Raw genomic sequence first — 9447 nt, 5'->3', positions numbered from 1 at the left:
GTCAGCTATTGAATGTATCACAGGGCTCCCAATGGAGAAGCTAGAGAAAGTACCCAAGGAGCTAAAGGGATCTGCAACCCTATAGGGGGAACAACATGATGAACTAACCAGTACCCCGGAGCTCTTGTCTCTAGCTGCATATGTCTGCCATCACTGGAAAGAGAGGCCCATTGGACTTGCAACCTTTATATGCCCCAATATAGGGGAATTCCAGGGCCAAAAGAATGGGAATGGGTGGGTAGGGAAGTGGGGGGGGGAGTATGGGGGACTTTTGGGATTGCATTGGAAATGTAATTGAGGAAAATATGTAATTAAAAAATATTAAAAATTTAAAAAAAAGATTAGTCATAAAAAAAGAGCACATAAGTGTACATGGAACAAGAATGGTCACTGTACTGAACAACTTTGGGGAGGTACAGCAAGTGAGAAATGTTCTCTCCAGTATGAAGACAGAATACACCTGCCATCATCAAGACAGTGTGGGAAGATATGAACAGGCACTTAACCAATGTGCTGAGACAGGGAATCCAGAAATATGCCCCACAAAAAATGCCAATGGCTTTTTAATTTTTTTAGATTTATGTATTTTATATACATGGATGTTGTACTTGCATGTATGTCTGTGCACCATGTATATGCCTGGTATATGGAAACAAAAAAGGGAGGTGGGATCAGATCCCTTGGAACCGGTGTTGTGAGTCTCCATGTGAATTTTGGGAACTAAACCCAGGTCTTCTGCAGCAACAACAAATGCTCTTAACCACTGAGCCATCTCTTCAGCCCCTCCAATCACATTTTAAAAATTACGCATGAAAAAAGCAGTTCAGAAAAGGAGAGAAAGCTTTCTCAATAAACGCTGCTGGGGTCATTCGGCATCCTGGAACCTGAAAATGGGCATCTGAAACTCGCACAGATTCAAGAAGCAGCTCAAAGCTAAAACTTTAAATATTTTAAGTAACTACAACTGAGCAATAAGTTCTTAAACATAACACTAAAGTCATGATCCATAAGACCCACAAACTTCATAAACCACTCTAGAAGAAAGTATTTGCAAAATGTACATCCAACAAAGCCTTTATATCCCGAGTATATAAGTACCCAAATGCCAACATTAAAAATTCAATTACAAAGTACATAAATGACAACATGCAAACACCTCACGAAGCTTTTCTGGTCCTCTCACAACCTCTCTTGTTTTTGTCAGTGCCCATGATTCAGCAACTATTTGTGGGCAGTTGCTTTTCCTACCTAGAATCCGTAGGAATTACTCATTTCCAATTTGGCTAAATAAAACTGAGTTTATCAAAGCATTCAACAAACTGACCCGACCATGAGCAATGGTAGACCATAGAACACAGGCACGGTAGTTACCTCAAATATGATCAGAGTATAAACCCCTGCAAGGATGGCCACCGCACTGGCCACTTGTGCTTCAACACTTGCCCCAAGGAACTGATGGGCCAGCAAAAGAGGAACGAGGCGAGTCTGTTGGAGAGAGGCCTGGATGCTGATGGAAACAGCCTCCCTGCAAAATAAATCAAATCCCTTGAGGTTGGTCAGGGACACTAAGGGAATATTTAGTATACCTCCTCAGTACCCTTTCTAGCAAGTTATTCAGCCCAATGCACAACCTCACAGACAGAAAAGCCCTGAGTACAGACCTGTGACACAGGGCACAAGCCTTTCTGGGCCACTCAACAAGAGCTCTTTAGCCTTTTGCAAGTGCCAGTCCAAAAATTAGCCTGCAAAAATGGCAGCAGATTTAGCCCCTCATTTTCTTCATCCTTGTCAGCACAGGAGCACTCCAGCTGCTAATACAGAGTATCACTAGCTACTTAAACTTGGGTCTCCTATAGTATTGAACTGAGCCTAAAATGGCAGGCCTGAGGATAATCAAGTGCGACATGCAGGAAAAGGAGCTCTTTTGTCACTCAGTAATAACTCTGTTGAACCTAGTAGCGTCCATTCCTGCCCCAAGTTAGTATATTGAACAACTTATCTATATACCTCAGAATGTGATTATTTAGAGATGGTTCTTAAGGAAGTCACAATGATGAAATGAAATCATGAGGGTAAGCCTAATTCAGTGGGACATATGTCCTTCAGAAGAGGTCAGGACACAAACATCCAGGGAAGACAAAACAAGATAACATCTGTGATTCAAGAGACTAGACCTGTCATCAGCTAGATGTCAGATTCACAGTCTATTAAGCTCTGAATAAGTATGTGTGATGCTTCAGCCCTCAAGGGTATGCACCTAACTGACTGGGAAGAACCAGGAATTGAGGTAAAAAATAGAGTGCTTTTAGTTAAATTTTAAAAAAAGAAGAAGCCTAAAATTCCCCAGAGTATAAAAAAGTTTGAATCCAAGACCTCCAAAGATACCAAAACCAAGATACTCCAGTCCGTTATGTAAATTGACATAGAATTTGTATAATATTAATAAAATATGAACATTGACTAAAACATTCCTTTGCTTCAAAGTGGGTACTGAAGTCAATCCTCTTGTGTCCTGACCAGGATGGTTACATTGTGTCCTGCAGAGGTTTTGCACCTGCTATCTACAGTGAATGCATGAGGACCTTGTTCAGATAATGTAGAGCTTTATAAACACGTATCATATGCATGTCCATGTTTGCTGTTCTGTAGACTAAAGTTCTTCAAGCAAGTGATGTGGTTTGATTGTGCCATTCAAAAAGTCCTTGGCCTGCAAATGTATATGTTGATAGTATTTGGAGGGAGTATGGGAAAGGCACACAGGGTTTCATGAGCTCCTAAATGAGTCTTCATATGACAGGCATGGCTGTGGAAGAAGAGTGCCCCAGGTTCGCAGGCATGCTCAGTCTCACAGCAAAAAGGACCCAATGGCAAGATGCGGTTGGCCCTGTGCTATCAGACTTCTCCAGAAACTGTTATTCCTTATAAATCACTCAGTCTTGGATAGTCTAATATACCAGAAGAAGACAGACTGAAGATGGAAATCCTTACCCAGAAAAAAATGTCCCCAAAACCCACCTGCTCACTATCTCGAAGGTTCTGCTCACCACCACGTGCTCACTTCTTGGATTTAAAAGGACAGTCCAATTGTAAGTGACCTGTAGAAGCCAAAATGCAAAATGACAGTCAGTCTTTGGGAATAGCCACCATGTAACATAGGGGCACATAGTCAGTACAGACACAGTCTTTAACAAATATTCTCAAATGAAAGTTGATCTAATCCTTGAATGTAGAACCTGTGGATGAGGAATGCCAACTGGTTTATGAGTAAAATAAATCCCAAGTTATTGGAATTATTTGAGTTCTGGGTTCTTTTAGTCCTCTCAGGCAACCTCCAAAAAAAAAAAAAAATGATTCCTTAGAGTTGCTTCCTGCTTACAGCCAGGAGGCAGAAACCTGCCCCCAAGAAACCCCAGTGTGCTGTGTTGCAGCAGCCTCCTCCCACAGAGCTAAACTGGAACAGCAGCTGCTGCAGACAAACCATCTCTGAGCCAGCAGTCTGGAGGACCAGAGAGAAACTTCCAGTGAGAGGACAGGAGTCTCCCCCACAGAGGGAAGAACTGGACACAAGGGTTCTCAAATAGGTCTCTGCAGAGAACTTCATACATGAGAAAACTCTTCGAGGCTTCTCAATGGCAGAGTCCTTTACTAACAATGCCAATTACTCTGATCTGATTATTATATATCATATGCTGGTGTCAAACTATTATACTCTACCATGTAAGTATATATACACATGCCAATTAAAAATTTCTAACTATAAATAATATTAGAGGCATTAGGATATACCCCACTGTCTTCTACACAAGAATCAACAGGCACAGGGTAGACACATTACAACTCCCTCTCTCACTGCAACAGTCTGTGTTCCTTGACTGGGAACAGAGTTTCTGTCTTAAGATCATTCTATAGTTTACTATGTTGGTTAATACCAGCCATTGACAATTACCATCGCTGGGTATAATTTGTGGCCCTGTAGACCACGATCTGCAGATCAGGAAAATGTAAGGGGTACAGCCTTGTTCAAATAGGGTTTCCTTCTGTTGGTTGGTTACACTAGGGAAAACCCCTGAGCACAGGACATACCTTCCATGCAGGAGTTCCTGTTGGTAGCCAGTGGAGTCACTGACACCACTTGGGGACAGGTAAGGTTCCAGGGACAAGCATCAAGGCTTTGATGCCCAGGCCCTGACTACTGCTGGCTTTCCTCCTGTGCCCGGGTGCATTTGAAGAATGGAAGCTGAAGGTGGGACTCTGCACAGGGCCTACAGACACAAAGCTTAGGAACCTACATGCTTAGCAAATGCCACCAACACAATGCAGCTGTGGGATGCACCTGTGCTCTGTGCTGTCCAGTGATTCTCTAACTGCCTTCCATTTTACAACAAAAACTGCTGAAGTCAATAACACTTCTATTCAATAAGCTAGTAATATTTTTTTTCATTACTGCATGAAGAACTTGCAAGTGCAACTTGACTGTAATGGCATGGAAAAAGAATTTCAATGGCAAAGCAAAAGATAAGTATCAATGACTTCACTAATAATGGAGTTACTGCCGTTGGCTTCCATCAAATCCATTCAGTAGGAAACTCAATTTATAATAGGATGTAATGAGATTTTACAATTTCTTTCAAATGATGTGGAAGTAATAACCTGCTGTGGTCGCCGCCGTCTGTTGCCCACTGTGTCTGTCTGGGTCACCACCACCACGACATGTTCTTCTTTCCCGGAACCACTTGGTCCACCAGTCATTAAGGCCCCTGCCAGGTCCAGCTGAAGTATCATGGAGTCCGCGTGACCAGTAAGGTTCACAGCTGAAGGTGCATCAAGGTGAACCACAGAACAAGGAAGGAACACCAACCATTCCACAATCACTCACACACACACACACACCACACACCACACACTGAGACACACACACCTAGGAAAGCTCACAAAGCAATGTACATCCAACCATTTGATCCAATCCCTATACTTGGTCTGCTTACCACTGCAGCCCTTCACTACTACACAGACAATTGGCTCTATGTTGAGTGACTATTGCTTGAGTTTTGGATGATATGTACCCAGTACTCATGACTGTCTTCCTGCATACACTATGTACAGCTGGCATAAAATTCCCATCCAAGTTCATGGGCCCATAGAAGATCAGGAACCCCCATGAATGAACCCACCCATACCTACATCCAAGTTATAGGATATCAAAACCCTGATTTATCAGGTGAGAAATCACGATGGGAATTAAAAGCGTTCTGAAGCCGGGCGTGGTGGTGCAAGCCTGTAATCCCAGCACTTGGGAGGCAGAGGCAGGCNGATTTCTGAGTTCGAGGCCAGCCTGGTCTACAGAGTGAGTTCCAGGACAGCCAGGGCTACACAGAGAAACCCTATCTCAAAAAAAAAAAAAAAAAAAAAAAGCATTCTGAAACTGGCAAAAAATAATGGTGTCCACAGCAATGCATGTTGAAGGTTAAGCTCTCAGTCAAGCAGGGCCTATGAGGAAAAGAGGCCCCTCCCAATTCACAGTTCTTCCCATGACAGTGGGCACTGCACAGTGGCCTTCTCCTCAGCTTCTACATCCCTGCCTGTGTGTTGCACAAACATGGGAGTCCATACTCCTCAGCTGTATCTTGACTCTCAGAACTTCCTACCTCTGCTGTTAGGTCCTAGTGTTATGGACTGCATAAGTGTGTAAGTGCAATCATAGATTGCGCAGGATGGCTACCCTAGGCATTTTGACCCAGGTCTCCAAAGACTTCAGAAAGAGCTTGCTGGGTTCAGGATGTTCCAGTGGCCAGTCCCTTTGCTCTGCCTTCAGCCTCTAGAAATTCACTGGGTTTATTGGGGGCAGAATACCTAAGGGTTTTCTTTTGAGTGTTGGGGAAGCCAGTTAGTAAATGACTCTTTTTTATTGTTTTCTTTGATCTTCAAACTATGCTATTTTTTAAAAGTTGTACAAAGAATCTTAGTAAAGGAAATGTTTGGTAAGCCTTGTGATCTGTGTTACAGCTATCCTACACGGCTTGATACTTGGGTATAGAAGGTACAAATGGAAAATGAAAATTACACATGGAACAGAATTTACCAAGAAAAAAAGTCTGAGATACCCTGTTGCTTTGCCAGACTGAAGCGTTTCATGTCCTGGTCCTTCGTGAAGGGAACTCGAGGGAAATAAATTAACAGAAAGAAGAGTGTAATGGCCATGAAGACAGCAGAAAGTAGAACAGTGCCACCTTGAGGTAAATCTCAGAATTGCAGCAGACTTCTCACCCCAGTACTCGTGAATTTATCAACAGCAGAGTTAAACAAAGCCTTTGTCCTTATTCTTCTCCTACCTGTGAACAAACACTCGACAAGAACAAACTGGAGAGCTGAAAATTTTGTTCTGGCTATCAGTTTGAGAAAGTCTAGTCCTTCATGGTGAGGGTGTCTCCATTGTAGTGAGATTATTCTGAAAGAGAGACTGGGCTCTAACCCTTAAGGCCCTCTGCACTGGACCCCTTCCTAAAGTAGGTCACACCTCCTAAATATTCCACAACCTCCCAAACCAGCTCATGAGTCTTTGCAGGGGTTTAAAAGCACTAATAGGGAGATGATAGGTAAATTAAATCACCTGACTGTTAGCCATTCAAATGGACAATTCAAAAACCCAAGGCACATAAGCCCTACAGATGTAGCCACCTTTCCTTTTCCCAGTGCATGCCCAGGGCGCCAAGCCCAACTTGAAGTTCCACATTGTGCAGGAGTGTCCACACTCTGCAAACAGAAGCCTTGAGGTTGAGTCCTACCCCTCAATTCTCTTTAACCCAAGGCTTCCAACCATAGTGTGATGGTAATACAGTCGCTGTCTCGCCCTGCTCAGGAACACCCATCTTCAGTGAAGCCTCTCTTGTGCAGAACCTCACTATACACTTTGCCCTCTCTGAAACACAGCCAAAGGCCTGGGTCTCTACTGGAGTTCTACCACTCCGCCCTGTGTTCTGCTGTACTCTGCTGTCATGCATGCTTATTCACAGTCAGTGGTTGACACTTCTCTTAGATTTTCTCCCTAACAGGTATAGCTCTTCAAGCAAAGGGATTTCTTTCTTCTTTATTACTCTCTTTCTCTTTCTCTTCCTCTTTCTCTTTCTCTTTCTCTTTCTCTTTCTCTTTCTCTTTCTCTCTCTCTCTCTCTCTCTCTCTCTCTCTCTCTCTCCTTTTCCTTTCTTTTCTTTTCTTTCTTTAACTTTTCTGGACAACAGTGGATTTTCAANTAACAGGTATAGCTCTTCAAGCAAAGGGATTTCTTTCTTCTTTATTACTCTCTTTCTCTTTCTCTTCCTCTTTCTCTTTCTCTTTCTCTTTCTCTCTCTCTCTCTCTCTCTCTCTCTCTCTCTCTCTCTCTCTCTCTCTCTCTCTCCTTTTCCTTTCTTTTCTTTTCTTTCTTTAACTTTTCTGGACAACAGTGGATTTTCAAATCATTAGATACCCATAAACAGAACATGATTGCCAGATAAACACTTGCTTATGGAATCAACTCTGAATCTAAACCAGAATTCCAGACATACAAGAGCATGAAAAGATGCCTCTGTTTTCTGATCCATCAGCCGCACTCTTCCTGCCTGGCCCATTTGCCTAAATCTATGCTTTACCTGTCATTCAAGACCTAACTCAGCATCCCCAGAGTGTTCTAAAAATCATCCTCAGACGTCCTGTTGGCCTGTGTCTCCTTGTTTCTCGTTTTTCCTCTGAGGACAGGGACTTCCTCCTCCACTCTGCTGCTGGCTGTCCCAGTGTCAAGATCTAGACTTGTAGCGAGGAGGATGACGTGAGAAGACACTTTGGAAGAGCAGACAATGTTCTGCTGTGGGACAGAGGACAGTCACAAAGGGAGGTATTTACTGACACCTACACTGTTTCGTCCTCAAAGGCTTGGCTTTCACTTTGCTATAGAGCCATCAAACATTAGGCTCAGTGTTGCCAGGCCTAGGATCCCTAGTTAGTCAAGCTTGGACCCTCTTTTTGGACTGGGCCTTAATTTTAGTCTTGTCCTTGGCCTGCAAGCAGTCCTCCTCCTGACACCACCTAAGGATTCCTTCTTCCTTTGCAATAGTTACTTTGAGGGTCAATTTGCCTGTTACAAGATTCCCAGGTATTTGCTTAATGATAGTCACAGAGTATGCCTGTGAGAGTGTTTCTGAAAAAGATTAACATCTGAACTGGTGGACTGGAGTAAGCTGAGTGCTCTCCCCAGCACAGCAGGAATCATCCAACCCACTGAATGATCCCCGAGGGAGGGAGGGAGGGAGCTCACGACACAGATCTTCATCTCCTCCTCTAGGCTCAGGTCTTCAGCCTCAGACTGAAACACACACCATCAGACCCCAAACACCTAGGCCTTTGAATTCTACTTCTACGCATAAGTGGACTTCTTGGCGTTCACAGTTATGTGAGCTAATCCTTAAAATAATTCTTGTTTTACAAATACATATATATAGCTATATGTATACATACATATATGTGTATGTGTGTGTGTGTGTGTATTTGTTCTGTGTTTTGATAGTCTAACTTATGGGGTCCTATTTGGAGCTAAAAGGACAAAGGGAGAAACTATTTTTACTCCTCTATATACACTGCTTGCTCTCCGGCTCAAGGTGTGAGGAGGGGTGGAAAGAGAGAAGAGGAAAAAGAAAGGGTGGGGTGTTGAGAAAGAAGGGAAGCGGGGAGAAAGAGGGATATCAAATCTAGTAACCTGTGGGTAAAGGGTCACTGGCCTCTGCTCCTTTACATAATGGCCTGGGAGCCTTGCCATCCTCTCCCATAACAAGCACAGGGAACAATTCAGGAACAAAGAACTTCAGGTGCCTGCAATTATAGGTTTCTAAAATAAACCCTGCAATTACTGAGCTGACACAGCCTGACTGCTACAAGGATGTTCACAGGATGCAGATGTTCCCAAGAAAGATACAGCCTTGCTCTTCCCCAACTGAGGGCCAGTGGCTCTTTATCCAAGAGCCTTTCCTGATGCAGCATGCATCCCATTTCTCTGGCTTTAGCTCCAACCAGGAAGGCTAGCAGAGGTCAAGAGAGGAAAACACCCCAGGCTCTGCTTAATTCTCTAAGAACTTCCCTCAAAGGTCGGAACCCCACTCGACCCGACACACCTTGCCTGCCTGTTTCTTTGTTTCGGTGTTCTAAGACAGGGCCTCAGCATGCAGCAGATTTTCATCTTGACGTGACATTAAAGTCCTCCTACCTCAGCTTCCCAAGTGCTAAGATCCCAAGCTCACAGTCATACCTTGCCAACATCCTAGACCTTAAGCAGGAAAGAAGTAATTAAAAATGACAAACTGAAAAGCACCGGGGCAGCTGGGGCGCAGGGTCCGCTGACACTCGCCAGCTACCCACAACACCCGCCACAGGATCTTAAGACTTCTGGTGAGTGGAGCACAGCTTCTGCTCCAATCCAATTGC

At 43.7% G+C, this 9447-nt stretch overlaps 1 protein-coding gene across 2 annotated transcripts in view; it reads right to left on the bottom strand.

The window, feature by feature from the left end:
* Positions 1-9447, bottom strand: part of Oca2 (OCA2 melanosomal transmembrane protein) — a 266465-nt gene that overhangs the window by 205291 nt on the left and 51727 nt on the right. For both annotated transcript variants that reach the window (XM_021168684.1, XM_021168683.1), the window contains 3 exons: positions 4651-4811; positions 3016-3095; positions 1372-1525 (listed from right to left, as the gene is read on the bottom strand). In XM_021168684.1, the coding sequence (XP_021024343.1) occupies positions 1372-1525; positions 3016-3095; positions 4651-4811 (395 nt within the window). The remainder of the gene's footprint in view (positions 1-1371; positions 1526-3015; positions 3096-4650; positions 4812-9447) is intronic.

This window comes from Mus caroli, chromosome 7 (assembly GCF_900094665.2).
Source record: "Mus caroli chromosome 7, CAROLI_EIJ_v1.1, whole genome shotgun sequence".
NCBI lineage: Eukaryota > Metazoa > Chordata > Mammalia > Rodentia > Muridae > Mus > Mus caroli.
This window is presented reverse-complemented; position numbering and strand designations above follow the sequence as displayed.